This window comes from Pundamilia nyererei, unplaced genomic scaffold (assembly GCF_000239375.1).
Source record: "Pundamilia nyererei isolate P.nyererei 1_Seehausen unplaced genomic scaffold, PunNye1.0 scaffold00193, whole genome shotgun sequence".
NCBI classification, from domain to species: domain Eukaryota; kingdom Metazoa; phylum Chordata; class Actinopteri; order Cichliformes; family Cichlidae; genus Pundamilia; species Pundamilia nyererei.
Window position 1 is genome coordinate 457172 of NW_005187594.1, and position 20093 is coordinate 477264.

The window sequence follows — 20093 nt, forward strand, 5'->3', positions numbered from 1 at the left end:
CAATCACACCTCGCCAGCTTCAGAGTGGTGCAGGGTCCTGTCATGGGGTTGCTGTCGATGTGTGTGCCTGGCAACCGCAAAGCTGCAGCCCATTGTAAGTGTACAGCAACCGTGTGTGGGAAAAGTGGTTGAATAAAGATGCAACAAAGCATGGTCTGCCGTGGTCATTTACACTTACAACCCCCTCTGTTGCATAAAAGCAGTGTGGTAACATACACTTGTGAGCATCACCTGAAAGTATTGTACTGCAGAAAATTCCGTGTTGCTACAAAAATGGCACGAATAGGGGAATTAACAATGGAAGCGAGACAGACCATCAAACACTTAAAAATGTTATTCCTACAGAGAAATTGGAAAGAAGGTCAAGGTGTCAGTGAGCAGTTTCCTTCAACATCAAAAGGCCTCAGAAACTGTGACAGGAAGAGGCCACAACTGAATCAGAGGACAAGTTCCTGAGAGTTAACCGCCTTGTGTGATCAGCGGCTCACAGAACAACAGCTTCAAGCACAGCTTAATAGTGGTATAGAAAGCAAGTCTCAGTCTCAACTGTGAAGAGAAGACTTCGAGCTGCAGGTATGACAGGACGAGTTGCAGCAAGAAAGCCATCGCTAAGACGTCAGAATAAGACAAAGAGGCTTGCATGGGCCATGAAACCCCACCAGTGGAAGACTGGAAGTCTTGAATTTGAAATCTTCGACATGCAGGATCTTTGTACACCATCAAGTAGGCGAAAGGATGGTTCCTCAGTGTGGCGCATCAACTGTCAAAGATGGAGGAGGAAGAGTGATGGTCTGGGGCTTTTTTTACTGGATCCAGGGTCGGCGACTTGTACAGAGTGATGAACTAAAACGGCTGCCGCAGCATTCTGCAGTGCCATGCAATACTCTCTGGTTTGTGCCTAGAAAATAGTTGGGGTTCATCCTACAGCAAGATAATGACCATCGAGTCTCCATCGAGCTGGTTTGGGATGAACTGGACAGAAGAGTGAAAGCAAAGCGACCTACGAGTGCCACATTTATGGGACCTTCTGCAACAGATTGGAAGGACTTTCTGAAGAATATTTGATTTCTATTGTAGAAAGACTCCCACGGGTGTGTTCAGCTGTTATATCTGTCAAAAGTAGATACTTTTTTTTTTTAAACTCCAATTCCGTATTTGTACAATGCTTTCATTTCAGAGTGCAATGAGACATTAAAATGCATAATTTTCAATTAGAAAAACTGGAAAAATTGGGGTGTTCTAAGACTTTTGACCAGCAGGTTATGTCGACAGCACAAACTTACGTTTCTGTTCGGGGCAGAAGTTCTTTTTGGGGTTGCGGGATCTCTTCTTCTGCTTGTTTTTAGAGAGTGTGTCAGCTGACTCACAGTCCTCCAGTGCCCTCTTCTGACAAACTGTCTTTTTCAACACTGATGCCTGGCTGTTACCGTTGGTAACCGTCTCTTTTGGCCTGTAACGTGATCATCCAACAGTGACAAATCTTTTGAGAAGTGTGTCCATGGATCAAAAGATGTGCATTACTTTCTTTTTACTGAAGTAAGTAGAGATGTGTTGTGACTTACACTGGTCTGACATATGGCTGGCAGATCCAGTGGGGGAAAGGAAGTCCGCTTTCTTTATCTTCTGAATCTTTTCCTTTGGCTATCTCGTCCTGAATAGACAGAAAGCCACAGTCAGGAATCTTTCAGTGCCGCAATGTCTCGATGCATGCTCAATCATCCAGGTAAATAAATCCCAAAAGGTACGTCCAGATGAACAGAATCAACCTTTTGGGAGGGTGCCATAACATCACACAAACCCAATGGCTGCATTTCAAACTAAAATATAGCAAAAATGTAAAAAGTCTATGCTAATGAATCTTCTGACACAAACATCCAGTACCCTGATGTGGTGTTTTATACAAAAATGCACAATTAATTAAGTTAATACATTATATGAAGAGTAACAGCGAGCTGATCAGGCAGAACAAAGAGGTACAAAGGGTGTGCGTGCCCAACTGGGCTTTTTTTTTCCCCTTTCTTCTTTTTTTAGAATTACAAAAACTTCCCAACTTGTGGAAAGGACAGAAAACACTTTCTACACTATGACATACAAATCAAAGGTCATGTGACCCTGAACAAGCAGCAACTGAACAAGCTGAAGCTCTAAACCAGGGGTGAGGAACTCAAGGCCTCAAGGGCCGGTGTCCTGCAGGTTTTAGATCTCACCCTGGGTCAACACACCTGAACCAAATAATTAGTTCTTTACCAAGTAGGACCGTGTGACATGACCAAAATCTCATATCCTGATATAAGACATTTATCGTCCCAACAACGATATAAACCACAAACATTTTTCCTTTTTTGTAAATTCTGTGTGAATCTCGGGCTGAGCTGCCCGAGATTCACACAGAATCCCAGCTGCAAACACTTCACGCCAGTTGAGCTACTTGCGTGAAGTGTTTCCAGCTGGGCGTTGTATACCTGGAGTTGACCGTTTTGACCGATGCATGAAACGATACATTTTTAGACATAAGTTGTAACGTCCGCCATTTTCTTTCTGAGTATTTATTACACGGCGTGCTGCGGGGAAAAAGCCTGTTCTAATGTTTGAGTTTAAGGGTTATTTTGAGCACCTGACGGCTCTTTTTTGCTTCTCATCCGTAAACTCTCTCCATACTCTTTTACGTGACTCTTGCGTAGGTGGTAGAAGAGGTTTGTCATGTTTGAGTCCATGGTGGAAACCAGTTTGCAGCAAAATTTGCATCGTACAGTTTTCTACTCCGTGTCAGACTTTTCATAACCAAACCATGTCCATGCTACAGAGGCAGCCCCTTGTTTAGGAATAAGGTCCTTGGTTTGTTTTTTTTACTGGTCCTTCTGTTTGTCATCATTTCAGTTTATTGCTAACGACAACGCATAAAAACAGTCGCTTGTCCATCCGTAGTGTGGTTATTTTAATTATAAGAGAAAGAGAGAACGTTAAGAAATTCATATAGCCACTACAGTGACCATCAAAACGATGAAAAAAAAAAATATTGCCGTAAACGGTTTATGTTGCGACACCACGAAACAAACGATAGCGTAAAATGAAACGATAGACGTTTTCGTATCGCCATCTGATATATATCGTTATATCAAACAGTCCTAACTTCAAGACATGTTGAGGAGGTCATTTAGCCATTTAAATCAGCTGTGTTGGATCAAGCACACATGTAAACCTGCAGGACACCGGCCCTCAGGCCTGGAGTTGGACACCCCTGCTCTAAGCAGTTATACATGGTGTCAGTGCCGCTTTCCTTAAAGCTTAAAAAAATCAACAGACAACATCAGGTTAATATCAGCATTTGACTGAAATATTAGTGTCTGCCTCTAAAAATCGAACTTTCTTGCACCTTGTAGGTGTTAAGGCTGTGATGACATCTTGACCACATGTGAAAACTATAGAGGAAATGGGTCATGGTGAGTTTCTAATGCAACACAAAGTCTACTTGCTACTGAACAATGCACCTCATTATCACATCATTCCACGGATTCTTTGGGAACTGTGTTGCTGAAATGCCTGTAGTACACAGACATGACTGCAGTCTACCCACTACACAGCACAGAACTATATAAAAACATACAATGATTACTTTAATAATGTCCGTCTGCTTCTTGTTTCACCTCTGTCGCTATGGTAATGCTGAGCTCTTAGCTACCTCCTCAGTTGTGCATATTTGAAAGGAAGTTTCCTGTTTGTACCTGACAGCGAAGCCTCAGCTGTTTGCTAACGTCAGCCAAACCCTCCAGAGTCTTCACCTTGGCCAACTCCTCCCTCAGGTCCTGGTGGATCTGCAGCCTGAACAGACACATGCATGCAGCATGCAGGAAAGGTCACGTTTTAAAGCAGTACTGCTGAGCTATAGCAGGAAGAAACATTGTGTATGTTTCCTACCCTGTACTAGATCACTCAATGAACAGCGAGCATGAAATATGATCTGGTGCAGTTATGTTTAAACTCAGTAACTGGGTAGACATGACACGCTATCATTTAGTCTATTAGGAACTACTGAGACCTTCCTGGTGTCATGCCCGATGTTAAAATAAGCACAGAGGACAGATGTTCATCTATGCTGGCACCTGAAATGTGTTGTAGGTCATCACAGAGAAAGTTTGATCCACCACAGCTTGTATAGGAAAAGATGGACACTGTGATGTCACTTATTGGTCCTGATGTTTTAAAACACACATAATAGACGAGGGGCGGAGCTCCTAAACCAGACTTTATCGTTTTTTATTACTCCACACTGTGTAAAATTAAAATCATGTTGTATTCAGTAATTTAAACTAATGACTGAGGCAATAAACTCATCAGCAAGTATTTTTTTGAGCTTATAAATCAAAGAAGCCATATTTGACTCTTGGACCAGTAGCATTTCTGGGAAACAGAATCTCCAAGTGCAGGAGGCAAAGAGAGACATACGTGTGATGCCACAGCTTGAAGAGGTGGGCTCGAACATAGGACAGAGTACATGGAGGATACCGCTTCACCACCTCTAGATACTCCTCAGCCATTTCCCACACCGGGGGGCTGCGGCCTTCAAACAGCGCTGGGTTATGGAGGTTCCCCTCTAAGAACAATACAACACAGAAATTGTGGTTGCTATGGTCGTCATCATCACATCAGGGAAGAAAAGTAATAAATAAAACAAACTCCTGCTCCTGACCTGCACTCATCACTCCCTGCACGCCTGTTTCCTGAATGCAGCGCTCCACATCACTGAGGTGCTGAATGTTGCCGTTAGCAAATACTGGAATATTTACCGCCTGCCTGTAACAAATCACAGAAGTCAATATACATTAATGTTATTTGGCTCATCAGCTTCATGGTTCATCTGATTTTGCTTTAATATCAAAGCTACTGCATTTAATTATTAGTTAGGAAACATTGGAAACAGGAATCCATCCCACATCAGATACAGAAGACGAGCAGCTCACCGTACAGCCTTTATGTGCTCCCAGCTAGCGATACCTGTCATGGCGCCTTTCTGGTCTTTGGTTCTGCCGTGCACTGTCAGCAGCTGGGAGACACGTCAAGACCCATCAACACAGATTTATTCTAATGCTTCTGGAAACACCATTTAAAGCAAACACACAAATCAACAGTCAGAAATGAAAATAAACTATGCAGCTGTGCGTTACGCTCGTTCAGTGAAGCGTAAAACAAAGATGGCCGAGCCACACCAAACATCAGATTTGCTGAATTTACTCCTCATCACTGCTCCAGTTTAAAAATGATTTTCTAATGTAACACACTGTTTTCTGTGCATGTAGTTTTCCTTAAAAGCTCTTATTTGTAAAAGGACTTTACATAGAAATGGAACACATCCTTAAAAGTACATACTGGCAAAGTTTGCTTATGGTGACTTTTACAATAGCCCAGCTTCAGCCCGTTCGTCTGTCTTTCTATACACTGTACGAAGCTCAACTTAGAAAAATCTTTCCCCCCCCCCTTACAACAACAGCTAAAGTAAAAGGACAATTCTGTTTCTGCTACAGACTGGGAAGTGACAAGCCGGAGAGCTGGCAAACTCATTCAAATTAATGCAGAGGTCATACCTGACATCCAGCGTTCTCGAGCATCTGGGCATAGCGGACTGTCTTTTCAACCTCCTTGAACACACGGATCTTGCACGTGATTGGCACTTTGAGCTTTTCGTTGGCTAAGCTGACTGACAAATAAGGGGAAAGTTTAGGTGCCTGAGATTAAACTGATTAAACAAACAGAAGATGTGGGAAAAATGTTTTTGCATCATGAATATTCGTGAAAACATTATGTCCAACAACAGTCTTCAGTCACACAAACACAGACTTACCCATTTTTTCCAACAGGTCCCATTCATCTTGTAGAAAAACTCCATAGTGTCCTTAAAAAAAAAAAAAGAAAAGAGAAAAGAAAAACATCAGTGTCAAGTTCCCCTTTCACTCGTCTGCAAGTTTGGCAACACTATTCTTTCTGATGCAATCTTTAAGAAATGGTAACATAAGAAATTCATGGGTTCATATATGAATGAAAGGTTTACCTCTCTTAGCGATCATCTGTGGACAGCCCAGGTTGAGATCAATGGCGTCACAATAATCCTGAGCCAGCAAAGCTGCCTGAAGGAACACCTCTGGATCATTGGCACAAAACTGACACACAGAGGATGGAACACTGATTTAGATTAGGCAACAGCCGATGAAGTGATTAAGGTGATGTAATGGTTACATTTGTTTCTTTCTTTCTTTGCCTCTGATAAGGAGGTTTTGAAATGGGCAAAACTGAAAATTTAAATTAAAAAATGGACAAATAACAAAAGCCTGCACTTTGAATTTTTTTTTACTGCACCACAAACGTCTTGAAGTTTAAAAAGAAAACAAATAAATAGAAAATACAAAACTATTAAAAGCATTTTTAAATTACTGATATTACTATTTAAAAACCAACAAACAAAGAAGTCAACTCAGTGTTGATTCTCACCTGTGCAATGAGAGGGCTGTCCTCCTCACAAACTTCATTGTAGAGGTTTTCCCTCCTGTAGTTGGCGTCACGGACAAACACCTGAGCATGCAGCATGGGGGTGTAGCAAAGCTGAGCACCGTGTCGGCGGCTAAGCAAACGCCAAGCCAGCTCACTCTGGTCCACCATGGGAGCCACCACATAGCGTGCTTCTTTCAGAGTTTTCCTCCAAAACTCAAAGCCCTGAAGTTTGGCCATCACAGCTGACTTTGAGAGAAAAGGAAGGATAAGAGGTAAATGGACTGGTTCTTATATAGCTTTTCTACTCTACCTGAGCATCCAATGCTCTTTCTATGCCGGTGCTTTCTAGCTAACATTCTCACACGTTCATTCAAACAACTGGGGGCTAGCATCTTGTCCAAGGATGTTTGGCATAAAGACTGGAGCAGTCAGGGATCGAACCCTCAACCTTGTTATTAGTAGATGACCTCCTGAGCTGCACAGGTAAAAAGTTATTTTCCTGCAGTTTCAACACAAAAACTCATCAAGGCATGGGTTTTTGAAAAACTAGCCAACTACTCCAAACCCTGTCAATATAGCTAAAATAAATAATAAAACAATAACGTAGAAGCAGGAAGGATAAGCAGAGGTAGCCCATCAGGTAAATGTGTAACAGATACATTTTTTGATTCTCCATGGGGAGAATCAACCCCAACCAAATGTCCAGTGTTTAGCCTCTGACCCTTCAACGCTGTCGGGGGATTTTACTTTCAGGGCTTCATTCCTGACTGCGTTATTTGGGCTGCAGTATAATTATAGTAGTGAACTGTCCGTTTTCTTTTTATTTACATTTGGTTTAAATCGTCCACTTATTATTCAAATTAATTAACGAAAGTGTACTCTTTATTTTTCCATGACGATTGGACAAATTGTGGCTCCAGTGTCTCTAGCATGTATCACTGACTCTTCAACTGTGCCTGAACTCTGTCAACATGTAGCTAGCAAAGCTAACCGCAGGGAACAGACATGTACCGCATGATGTCCCACCGTAGTAAGAAACATAGCCACCAGCTGAGAAACAGAGAAAATATCCCAACATAATGATACAGCTCTAAGACATTTACGTTTAACCTTGCTCATGTGTTGACTGCACCTATTTAAAAATCTAGGAATTAGGGTTTTTTTCACCTGTAGTCCTGGCGTAGCACTTTCCAACTATGTGTAACAGCGAAACATCGCCGGTCGGAAACCTTTTTCAGTTTCCCCCGCTTGTTCTTCTTCGTCTGCTTAAAAGCAGTTGGCATCAGTCTACGTCAGTGTTTTACTGACCCCATGTGCTGTGGTTCATGGAAGCACCAGACGAAACAATAAATCTACAGTACACGTACAATGACCGTACATATGTGATTATTTTAAGTGTTCGGCATTTTAAATCTCACTTAAGAAAAAGTGCATAGCTGCTTGTCATGCAAACAATTATTTTTGCAATTATATTATATTACTTTCTGTGTGCAGTTTGCATGTTCTCCCCGGGTACTCCGGCTTCCTCCCGCAGGCCAAAGACATGGACTTTGTGGGGATAGGTTAATTGAAAAATCTAAATTGCCGACAGGTGTGATGAATGTGAGTGTGAATGGTTGTCTGTCCCTGTGTGTTAGCCCGGCAACAGACTGGCGACCTGTCCAGGGTGTACCCCGCCTCTCGCGCTATGACACCTGGGATAGGCTCCAGCACCCCCCGCGACCCTGAAAAGGATATGCGATGGATGGATGGAAAAATATAGAGGTACTATGTTTAGTTTTAATATCTGTTAGTTTGGTCAAAATGTTATTGCAATTTGCCTGATGAGGTATTCATGGGAATGTTTGGATGTCTACAAGACTGTGAGTGGCGTGCACTGCCTTTTATAAGTCTGGCCTCTGACACACACCATCCACACAAAAACAAAAACAACACTGAAACTATATTAAATGTAAAATAAAACAATTTCCAGTAATGTATTTAATGGGGTGGCACAGGCGAGAGAACAAGAACATAGTGAGGGTGTTGTGAAACAGACATTCTCTTGTAGAAAGGTGTTGGGCCAATCATATTTTAGGTCACCCCACGGACCATGTGGCCAATGATTTCTGAGTCAATTCTTGTGCAATTCTAAAATGTAATTTTATAAATAAAGTTTTCTTACATAAATACATAAATAATATAGATTTAAACAGACACTTGAACACAGGTATTTAGATTACATTTTTATAGTCAAGACATTTACACAGTCGTAAAGATTTATTTCTGCATTAGAACATATGGTTTCCACACAAAATAGAGTCAAATCATTTAGAACAAAAGTCTGGATCGGTCGTATTTGACTGATGTGACATTCAGCAGGAATTAGTAATAAGGTGCGAACAGCGACATTATTCCATTTTCGGATTAACAGTCAACATGGTAACACAGTTAATGGAATAAAAACAAAAACAACATAAGCTCACATAGTCACATATCTCCTCACCACCTGTTTAACTGCAGCTTCACACAGAAATGCAAATACTCTACATTCAAATAGCACTGACTCGTGTTTTAGCTTTAAACAACAAAACGAAGACAAAGCATAACAATCAGCGACAAGCTCTGTTTGTTTAAAACACAACATATAACATACACAATTTAAAAGAAACAAGACGTCCAGCATTTATTGCAGGCAGGTTGCTGTTGTGGTAGGCCGTCCTACAAACCAGTCAACCTTTTAAATGATCCAAATGTAACCATTATGGCCCTTTACTAATCTAAGTGGCACACAAAGCCCCACTCACTCATCTTTGCATGAGAAATCACCCGTCACCATGGATACTGACAGATCTCAATGTTCACCCAGCTGTTGTGTTATATTTCCTGCTGTCTCCTTACTGAATTGTAACAATCCCGTTTGATTTCAACTTAGATGTTATTTATTGATTCTTAGAATTTACTTAAAGTAATGGTCTGAGAGAACCGATGGTTATGAATCCAAGTATTGCAAACACAGCTGAGAAAATGTATTTCAGGAAGCACCCTGCAGCTTTTTTTCAGTTACCGATTTAGACATAGAGCAGTAGTTACTATAGTCACTCTCTTTTAGCTACGTGTTTGGTCTTTATCCAAATCTGAGAGATATAATATTTATAACAGAAAATATGGTTCTTTTTTCTCCTCACTGTAAAACAACTTCCTGGTAGGTGCCTGCAAAAGTTATACAAAATAACATAATAGTAATAGTAATGGTAAAAGTCTGCACAGTTCCATCCCAGGAGTTCCTTTCATGTTTTCTGCCATCTTTCAAACATTCACTAAGTTTGCATCTCTGCACTTATTTCTGTGAAAATTAAAATGAGTGACACAAAGCCAAAACAATCCCTTTAATGTTCTGTTTCACTGAAACACAAACAGTACAGGCAGTACAAAGCATGTAGGCAACATGAGGAAAAAGCTTTATAGTCATCAGTAAATCGATGCTTTAACCACACCTGTTTCATCCTAAGGGGACACACATATAGTCAGCCTGTCCTTTGGTCCACACAAACATACTGCGTCTTTATCCTATCTGTATATAATTTGCTTTGTAGCGTAACTTAGTGCTTTTGGGGGATGAACAACACAATCAGCACATTAAGCCCAACAACAGATACCCACAGTCAAACACATGTACCACAGTGCATTGAAAACATCTGATGCTTGATAGTGAAGGAGGGTAAGAGAGACTGGTACCTTCAACCAAAAGCACTTCAGACTGAACCGACTGCTTCCTTCTTTAAAACATCACACTTTTAACTAATCCTAACATCACAGTGAAGCTACAAATAATATTTGGAGCCTGCTTCTAATCCACACACAGCTACCACTTGACTGGGAACAACCTTTAGAAAGTTCATCCTAAAAAACATAGTTTTATCAATCTCAATGGTGACGGCACAGATCAGGTGGGAAGATCATTTTCAGCTTTGGACATCGGGTGGAGAGGAGCTTCTGGTCATTACACAACCATCATTACATAAAGCTTTCCTGACCCTTTAAAACAAGCTGAATCAACCGTTTACACAACATTTACTGAATTTCTCATGTGTTTTTTTTTTTTTTCAAGTAAAAACACAGAATATTCTTTCAAATTATCCCTCAACTTTATTTGCTGGTGGCTTTTAACATGAACTGTATAGACAAGGCAGTGTTGTGACAGCTAACCACACTAAAAACATCTAGAGATAAAATATTGCTCACAGAACTATTAGTATTTGATACGGCAGTGACTCTAATCTGCCATATCAGACACGAACACCTGGGTTAAACACTACATCATGGGGAATAACTATCCAGTACGGTGTGGTCCCGTTCACGTCACTGAGCTGTGTGGAAAATAATCCCGTCTTCTACCCATTTTCACAGGCATGTTTCAGGACTGGGGGTCATGCCACCATTTAGTTGGGGCTCTTTCAAGAACTTTTCCACTTCCTGTGAGTCCACTGTTACGCTCTTTGGCCTGACCTCGTCTACTTTTTCTTTGTCTTTTTCCTCCTCCTCCTTCAACTCCTTCGATACCTCCCTCTTTGTTTCCTTCTCTTGCTCCTCTCTCTCTCCCTTCTCCTCTTCATCATTTACCTCCAAAGGCCTGCTGCATACTTCTGTCTTGGTGTCATCTGTGACTGTGATGCACTCAAGTTTGTGAGATGGCTCCTGGGGCTTCCTTTTGATAAAGAAGAAGTTGCAGGTAGCTAGAACCACAGCGGAGAGGACCACCTCGCTTCCTGCCAGCAGGAAGACGTACATGTATTTCTTGGTGGCATCGAGCAGTCGGCCTGAAACGGAAGAACACAGTGAAAGATGCAATTATATAGTAGAAATGATTTCGCTTCATTTGTGGCGATGCTGGTTTAAATAAACATATAGTGACACGTTTATGGATTCTTTATAATTATCTGAATTTCTGCACTCATAACTCATAAAATGTGCTTAAATCATCCTGTACAATAAAACTGTAGACAGAAAGTACCTAACCCTAACATATGAACAGTTTTTATGAAGTATACATGCAGTCCAATTTAAAAAAAAAAAAAAACTAACTAAGTGCATGTTTACCAGTCCAAAGCAATTAAAAGGGTATGTACCCACATAGCAAGCAGGTCTGGCCCGGATCTGGTGTCAAGCTGGCACTTCTGACTGACCGGTGTCATGGCAGAGTGTTTGTCAACCAGATGTGCGCTAGGTCTGGCAATGACGCCACTGTTTATGCGATGGCATGCCATATCTGGCTCGATTGTGGTTTGGTGTATGTGGCCCAGGCCCATAGAAAACAGGTCTTCCCTGGGTCCGGCATCAGGTGGCACTTCTGACTGACTGGTGTCATGGCAGGGTGTATGTCAACCAGATGTGGGCCAGGTCTGGCAGTGATGGCACTGTTTATGTTCCTATTGTCCTATTTTAGTTAGAAGACTCAAATGCCATGTTGCAATACTACACTGCTATGGTAGCCAACGTTTCAAATGCAGGTTTGACAGGTTTGTGAGTGTACACTTTATCCAAAACTTAGTGACGGTTTACTCATCTTTGCCAGTGGATGGCTGTAGCTCAGGAGGTAGAGCAGGTCACCGACTGATCGGGAGGTTAGTGGTTCCCTGTCTCCTCCAGTCTGCATGTCAAGAGTGTTTATGTGAATGAATGTAGTTAGGAAGCACTCAGTTTAGAGAAAGTGTGCGATTGGGTGAATGTGACATGTTGTATAGAGCACTTCTGGCACATGTTGTTATTACATGGCTTGATTAAGGTACACATTAGGCTGACATCTGGGGCCAGAGCTGAAACAGTTCTGGGCCAGCAGTGTGTCTACAACTGGCCCGTGGCTGCACACAACTTACACATGGCCCACATACCGCAAAGAATGACGGCCCTTTGGTGGCCCAGATCAGGTTTGCCAGAGGTAATGTGAACGCCTCTTTAAAAATCATTTTGGCAGTTTACCAGCCTGGTCTTTACTGGCTACAATTAGCATGTTCATGACTGTCCAGGGTAGGAAAAGATGAACAAGTATGAACAATGTCCTCTGGACAGATAAAACCAAAGTGGAGATGGCCATTAGGCACAGCGCTACATCTCATGCACGGTGGTGGAGGAGTGAGGATTTGTGTTTGTTTTGTTGCAGCGGGATGTTGACCCCAAGCACGGCAGCCAAGCTGCAACAGAATATATGAAAAAAAGTGTTGCAATGGATCTCAACCTGATTTAAACACTGTGGTGGGCCCTTAAGAGAGCTGTGCTCAATTGAATGCCAGCAAACCTCCATGACCTGAAGTAATGCTGTAAAGAAGAGTGGGTGAAAATCTTAAATCTTTCACATGATTTGAGATAGTGATACAGTGGTACAGAGAACAGTTACTTCAAGTTATTTTTGTTAACAGTGGTTCTACAGCTACTGAACTGTGTATAAGACATGCGCCAATTAAATAATCACTAAAGTCCCAACTATGACCCGTTGGTCTTGAATACAACCTCATATCTTCCTGTTGGGCTCACGATCAACAGCTACTACCAAATAAAACAAGTCTTCCTTTTAAACGCAGACTTCACGGAGGCCAAATGTAAACTCAAAAGCAGCTTTATTGCTGACACAAGGGAAATGATGCAAAACTATACTGGGACATGTATGAACAAGTAAACAAAGAGGCAAACTGGGAAACACACAGCCATGAATGAGGGAGACTGCGACACTCGACAGAAGAAAACAAAAGGCTTAAATACACAGGGAATGACGAGGGAACAGGAAGCTCATGAGGAACACAGCTGGGACACAAAGCTAAACATAACACATGAGACAGGGTACCGTCAAAGTAAGAGAAGCAAAGCAAAACATGGCACAGCCGGGAGACTACCAAAGTAAAACAGGAAGTAACGGGAACACACACACAGAGGCGCTGGGTCAAATGGCCCAGGATGGTGACACTGACCTGCACCCGGTGGCCCCACCAGCACAGCAATGGCCTCCATGAGAAGCACAAGGCCAATGGCACTGGAGAACTTCTCAGTACCGACAATTGCCATGAGAACTTCAAACTGTAGGGCACCCACCATCCCATAGGAGACGCCAAAAAAGACACAGAATACCACCAGAGAGGCATAGTCTTTGGCCTGGGAACAAACACAAAATAATGAACAGAAGCCTTCAATGTTTGGACTTCATTTTCCAGTTCAAGGAAGTATGTGATCACTCACCTGTGAGCCAATCAGGTCAGTGACTCCATTGAAGAGCATAGCAAAGCTGAAGAGGTAGACGCAGCGAGGCCGGACCCATTTGAGTCCAGCGATTATACCGCACGTTGGCCGTGCAAAAATATCAATGAATCCCAGGATAGTAAGCAGTAAAGCAGATTTGGTGTCTTCATTTCCCAGCTCCTTAGCGTAACTAACAACAAACACAGGAGGCACGAACAGTCCCAGCACCATGATGGATGCCGCCACAGTATAGATGACAAAGCCACCATCTTTAAACACGGAGAAGTCCAGAAGTTTGGCTTTTGGCTTCTTCTTCTCCTCTTTCCCCTCTTCCTCCTTGTCATTGTCCTCTTCGAAGCTCTTGGCCTTGAGGTTCTTTGGGGCCACCAGAGGCTTCATGAGGGCCCCGCACACACAGCAGTTCAGCAGGATACCACCAAGGATAAGAAATCCTCCCCTCCATCCATACTGATACTGAAGGACCTGTCCCAGTGGCGAGAGGCAGCAAAGAGCCACAGGGCTTCCTGCTGCTGAAAGGCCATTGGCCAGAGGACGCTTCTCGCTGAAGTAGCGGTTCAACATAATCAGAGAAGGTTGGAAGTTCAGGGCTAATCCAAGACCTGCAGCAAATAAAAGAAAGGGTTACACTCTTCAGCCTTTTTAACTTGAACTTACCTGCTTTCATTAACATAGTTTTCTTTTTCCCTACATTTCTACATGATATGGAGACAAAGCATTTCAAGATGTTTCTAACCTTACTCTAATGTTTGAGATATGCTCATGCAGAGCTTGTTTACATGACATCAGCCATATGATTTAATATATCTTAATGGTATAATGATGCAAACTTTCTGACAGCATCTCCTGTAAAGTATTTGTGGTGTTGTTACCTTGAAACCTTTGTACCACTAACCTACATTACGGTTTCAAATGCTGCTCAATGATCCGATAAGCACTTGCGGTGGAGTATACTTTCACTGTAACCTTAACCCAGGCGGCACACCGGGGTGTTCTCATTATCAAAGCTGCAGGCTTGTCTCAGTTAAACACAAGGTGTCCTTTGGTGAAGGGGCTTATTTGACCCCAGACCACAATATTTCCCAAACTTAACCAAGTAGTTGTAAGCCGGTGTACCTTACAAAACACCTTTTGGTGTTTATAAACCTAAGCAGCTTATAAAAAGCCCAATGGGGGAGGGAGCAGGAAGGAAAAACAAATGCAGAGCAAGCAGGGATAATTTGATTATGATGTATTGAAATATAGGAAAAACATTAATGCATTCTTCTAATAATTGTATTGTAATCTATTCTCAATTTATTGGGCGTAAAGCATTGTGTGATTTTATTTGACAATGTACAAGTGTTCGTGACCTGTAATGACTCCAGCAGTGAGGTAGATGTGGATGATACTTGTGGCAAAGGAGGCCAGAATCATTCCCAGAGAGGCAAAGAGGCCCCCCACCATCATGACTGGACGACAGCCTAAGCGGTTCACCAGCACGCTGCACAGGGGACCTGGACAAAGTGTAACATAATATGACTGCATGCATCAGGCGCAGTGTGCAGCACATGAAAAGAAAAGCGGCGAGTATTAAGGTACAAACACAAGCATTTTCCAAAATTTCACATTTTATATCATTGTTAATATGATATAAAATATCCCTCTGAGAATATGCAGATACATTATTTTCAAAATGAGATCATCAAATCCTCGAGCGAATCCTTATTTCTTTACACAAAGCTCAAGAAACGAACCAGTGTTTGTGTCTGCACGACAGACAAATTTGCAAAGAGACACTTTTTAATTAACACACAATTTGTTCCAATTTCTTAATCTGAATCTTCGGGTGATGCCATGGATTACACAGTTTGACAGCAAAAAAATATATATTTTTGCACCAATAAGTCAATCCGCAAAGAGCTACTAGCTGAAAACATGACATCTGAGCATGGTGTGTGTTTCCCCTCTTTCTGTCCTGCTCACGCTTCCGGGATTCCTGTTATGTTTGATCCAGGGCTGCAGACTGTGGAGTTTTGTTCTGTGCCTGTCTCCAGTGTTCAGTGCTCAATCAAAACAAATGTTTAGGATGAAATGGGGCAAAAGGGAGTTTCAAAAAGCTTCTATTGCAGTATTTTTTAAAATTAAAGAACTGCATAGGTACATAATGCTTCCAAGTACAAAGAGTTTAAAAAAAATGTGAATACTGAACAACGTGTAACAGCCTACCTGTGCCATAGAGCATGGCCAGCAGTATGGAGGAGATCCATGCAGTGTCGCTGTATCCAACACCAAACTCCCTGATCAGCTCTTTGAAAAATACGCTGATCGCTTTTGGGAAAGCATAGGAGAAGCCTGTGATGACAAAACAGCCAGCCAGCACTGCCCAGCCCCAGCCTCCGTCTGGAGCCTTCACCCTGGAATCACCCACATCCAATGCAACACCTCCCATAGTCCTTTAGGGCTGTATCTTAAAGAAGGCAAATGGAGAAGCTGGAAAAAATCAATAAAAGCAACAGCAAGACGGGGATTTAGTTTGTGTCTAATTCAGTCCTGCATGAAGTGCCTATGTTCTAATAACTGCAACAACATCTGTTCTCTGTAATTATGAAGAATCAGAGAGGTGCATGGTACTCTAAGCATGGCTAGCTCTCAGTTCACAAGTCTTCACTGTGATACATCATGTGCATCAACAGCTCTAGACTCAAGTTATGCTGATTGGCAGAGAAGAAAGATTTTTAGTAGACAGGATCCGTGAACACCCACAAAGAATCAAAACTGTCAAATGAAACAAAGAGTGCACACTTTATATTCATTTTTAATGTATTGCACATCTTGTTAGCCACACATTCTAAAAAATGTGGCCTCAGTAGTTTAAATACATCGAGGTGACAGATATATCATAATTTAATCAGATGTTCCAAGATGATAACAAACAGAAAATGTCCCATTGCCACTGCAGTGTATGTGTGAAAACGTTGTTAGTTTGGTTCCAACAATTATCCCAACAATTATCCCAAACCAAAGACACCGAGGAGTTTTGTTGTTGATTGACCGAGTCTGACACCTCACCTCAATGCAATGGATCCCATGTTTTATGTTTTCCCCTCTCCCACTTACACGAGTGGAAAGATAAGATAGTGGTCACAGACTTTAGACAGACATCATAACAATCATGTAATTCATTTTTTATGTCTCCAAAAATTTTGTGGATTATTTAAGAACTGACCAGCAAACAGATTGTGTGTACAGACCAAGACCAAGAAAACAGTTTAATCCTGAAAATATTATCATTTCTTTCCAAGTAAAATTGCTAAAGTAGAGATTAAAGAAATCAAAATAACTCATCACTGTATTTACTATTAACTAACTAGGTAAACAAACCACTGGTAAGTGTTAAAACTTGTTCAAATATAAAGAGTCTTATCTTATACAGCTGTTAATGCTTGTTCAGCCTCATCTGCTTCAACCAGTTGTTGAAGCAGATGCTCTTATAAATATAAGACAGCAGAGAGTTACATGTCATCCTATAATGCTTTGTAATGGACTAGCTCAGAGATTTACAGGCTCACTGGTCCTCTGGAGCGATCATTGGCTTTTACCTCACAACCATACATCAGCACCACCACTTACACCCGATAGTTTCATGTATTGTATGTAAATCCAAATTATATATCAGTTTTTATTTTGGCGTGGAGGAGGGGTGGGCTTAGCTGCTTAGATGCTCAGCTGCTGGTGGGACAGTGAGGAAACAGCCAGTGGCTCCATCAGTTAATTTACGATCCCCTGAAGAAAGAGAAGGATTGGAATGCAGGCTGGGCTCTTGTTAAACAATCAGCAATCCTTTGTCTCTACGAAACACGAGCATTTCAAGCTGTCAGGATTGTGACGTGACCAACCTAACAAATTTTAAAAACCCCGCAGGCCACCAGAGCCTGTGCAATGCTCAGTCCCCAGGGCAATATCCTACATTCTTACACAGTCACAATAAGGAACATATCTTAGGACTATTGTTTGGACGATGATATCTGCTTTCCAAAATGTCCAGAGTGTCCTTGAAAAACAGATAACGTTACATCTCTGCTAAAATCGACTTGATTTATGCTGCACTGCTCATCCACAAATAACTCAAGTGCACTCTGTCGTCACAGACGGATGAGCCAAAACGCTAAAATGTTGCATTTTAAGTTTTCTGCTGCATGTATTCACAAAATTAGGGAATGTAGTTTTAAGGCCTTAATGGTAACTGCCCCAAACCTAAATAAATTATTGAATACATAAAATCTGAATTTTCCTTTTACAAAAATATTTTAAGTGTATTTTTTTAAAACTACTTCAGTAACATTTTTTCCATTTTTAGCTTTTAAAAAATGCTGTTTTCCTTTTCTGTAGCCAAGAAAGGTAAAAATTAAAAAATATATGTAATATTGTATATTCTGTAACTTTATAGGTTGGTCCTCTATAGTTTATTGTTATTTATAGGAAGAACAAAGTACAGTTATGGTATAATATCATGAAGGAATGACTGTTTTGTGCTGGGACTTTAAAACTGCACTAATCAATATTTCCATGGTAACAGTGGATCAATTTACGATGTGTACTCACACTGATTAACCCACAATTGTCCCCTTTCCTGTGTTCTGCTCAACAGAGAGTATTTTTTTACTGAGGTTAATAACTGCTGATTCCAGCTTCACTCAAACCATCACTTTATTTTCAGACAGCTGTTTTCAGCAAAACGCTCTAAAAACACGTCACTATGAACACAACATCCAGCATTTTGAAGCATTTTTCTGCTAATGAGTTACATATTTCTCTCAAGAGTTCACAAAAACCCAGAGACTGTATATAAAAGAAAGACATAGCCACTGTAATCTGATTTTAGGTGATGGTGTATCAACCCTGTGCCTGGTTCAAAGTGTCTTAACTTGTTTATGTCTTCTTTAGTTAATCGAAATACACTTAAAAAAAAATCTGTGTTTGTTTTAGACCTTTCAACTTTTTATAAGTATTACTCATGCACGGCACATCTATAAGCTCAGTTTTTAACAGCTCACTGTGTACACTGCACCCCATGGTGTCCCAGGTACCCAACATTTGAATCACTCTTTACTCTTTCCAGCAGACTGAGAATAATTTATTCTACAGCCTCCCTCTGCTAATGTGGTTATATTAGCACATTATTTTAGCACATGAACCCTCCCCACATCGCTGCTGTATGGTTTTCTGTCTGTTCCTGTGCAAACTAACAGCAGAGCTGTATTTTTTGTCTGTTTTTTAGTGAGTTAGCAGATGGAATATTATATTTAGATTTAAACTAGGTAGCTAACTTCCTGCTAACTTCTAACTCAGCAAAATCTTATAAACCCTCCTCTGTGTGGATGCCCGGATGTTTATTGCAACTCCCAGGAAAAAAGCCACGCTGACAATTTCATTGGATTTTCTTCATTGTTATTTTAGCAGCTCTTAACTTTCAGTGGTGCTGTTTTTGATTTTGAATTGTCAGACATACCTTAAGATTACTGTTTTAGTACTATTAGTATTAGTAACAGTATTTTTTTTTACCACATTTTAAAGAGAAGATGTTGTTTTCAGTAATACTTAAAACTAGTGACTGAGACCATAAATTACTTTCTTTTTGAAAGCACAAAGTATCCCTTTGCTGTCCATGAGAAAGAAGCCTTTTAAGCCTTATGTTTATCTTTTATATACAGTTTGTGTAAAGACCGAAAAAGAAAGTAAAGTGATTATACTTTATTTTATGTTAGAAATATGCCTTTGTCCAGTGGATGATCATTCATCTTTGTGCCTTTTAGAAGAAAATTAAAAAATATATATTTAAACCATTTTACATTTCTCACATTTTTTTAATAAAATAATGTAAACCAGAAGTCTGAAGTCAGGAAATGTATACAAAATATTTGAAACAGTAAGGTTGATAAAATGTATACAAAATAACTTAAAAAGGGCTTTTATAGCTTTGATGATGTCATTGGCTTATTGATTTATTTTTAATTCAGAGTCTTTTTGTTTTGTATGTGTCTTTTTTTTTAAAATAAATTATTTTAGGTATGAATTCGACAATTTGACATTAACAATATTTCGATTCCAATATAATTTTGATTTCAACCTTTTAAGATAAAAGTTTCAAGACTAAAGCAACAAATCCCTGCTGTGTGTATACCAACGCCACTCACATCCCAACAGGGGGGGTTGCATCGTGAAAAGCCTATAAGCTATTATCCCTGAATACCGACGCACACCTATGTCAAAACACACGCAGTCAGAATCGCGTGAGAAAACATGCATGAAAATTGAGCTATCACGAGAGATCACCCGTCCCATGAATATGTGTCACTGTGGCAGAGACTTTTCTGCTCCAATCGTCTCTAAATGAAGTTGAATTTCTA

General features: G+C 40.8%; 2 protein-coding genes across 3 annotated transcripts; both read right to left on the minus strand.

Annotated features, from left to right (window-relative positions):
• Positions 1-1260: 1260 nt before the first annotated feature.
• Positions 1261-7880, minus strand: dus1l (dihydrouridine synthase 1-like (S. cerevisiae)). The gene is made up of 11 exons (XM_005747323.1): positions 7648-7880; positions 6481-6722; positions 6044-6152; positions 5837-5887; positions 5580-5692; positions 4959-5041; positions 4688-4791; positions 4444-4591; positions 3723-3819; positions 1563-1651; positions 1261-1450 (listed from the first exon to the last, which is right to left on the minus strand). The coding sequence occupies exons 2-11, from the start codon at positions 6715-6717 to the stop codon at positions 1261-1263; spliced, it is 1221 nt and encodes a 406-aa protein (XP_005747380.1). The 5' UTR covers positions 6718-6722; positions 7648-7880.
• An 810-nt stretch (positions 7881-8690) lies between these two features.
• slc16a3a (solute carrier family 16 member 3a) lies at positions 8691-16171 on the minus strand. 2 transcript variants are annotated; one of them, XM_005747289.1, is made up of 5 exons: positions 15913-16171; positions 15057-15200; positions 13687-14306; positions 13422-13602; positions 8691-11279 (listed from the first exon to the last, which is right to left on the minus strand). In XM_005747289.1, exons 1-5 carry the CDS (start codon positions 16133-16135, stop codon positions 10864-10866), a joined length of 1584 nt encoding a protein of 527 aa, XP_005747346.1. In that variant the 5' UTR covers positions 16136-16171; the 3' UTR covers positions 8691-10863. The 2 variants fall into 2 exon arrangements, with proteins under 2 accessions (XP_005747346.1, XP_005747347.1); XM_005747290.1 differs by lacking the exon at positions 8691-11279 and adding an exon at positions 11957-12109.
• Positions 16172-20093: the final 3922 nt, after the last annotated feature.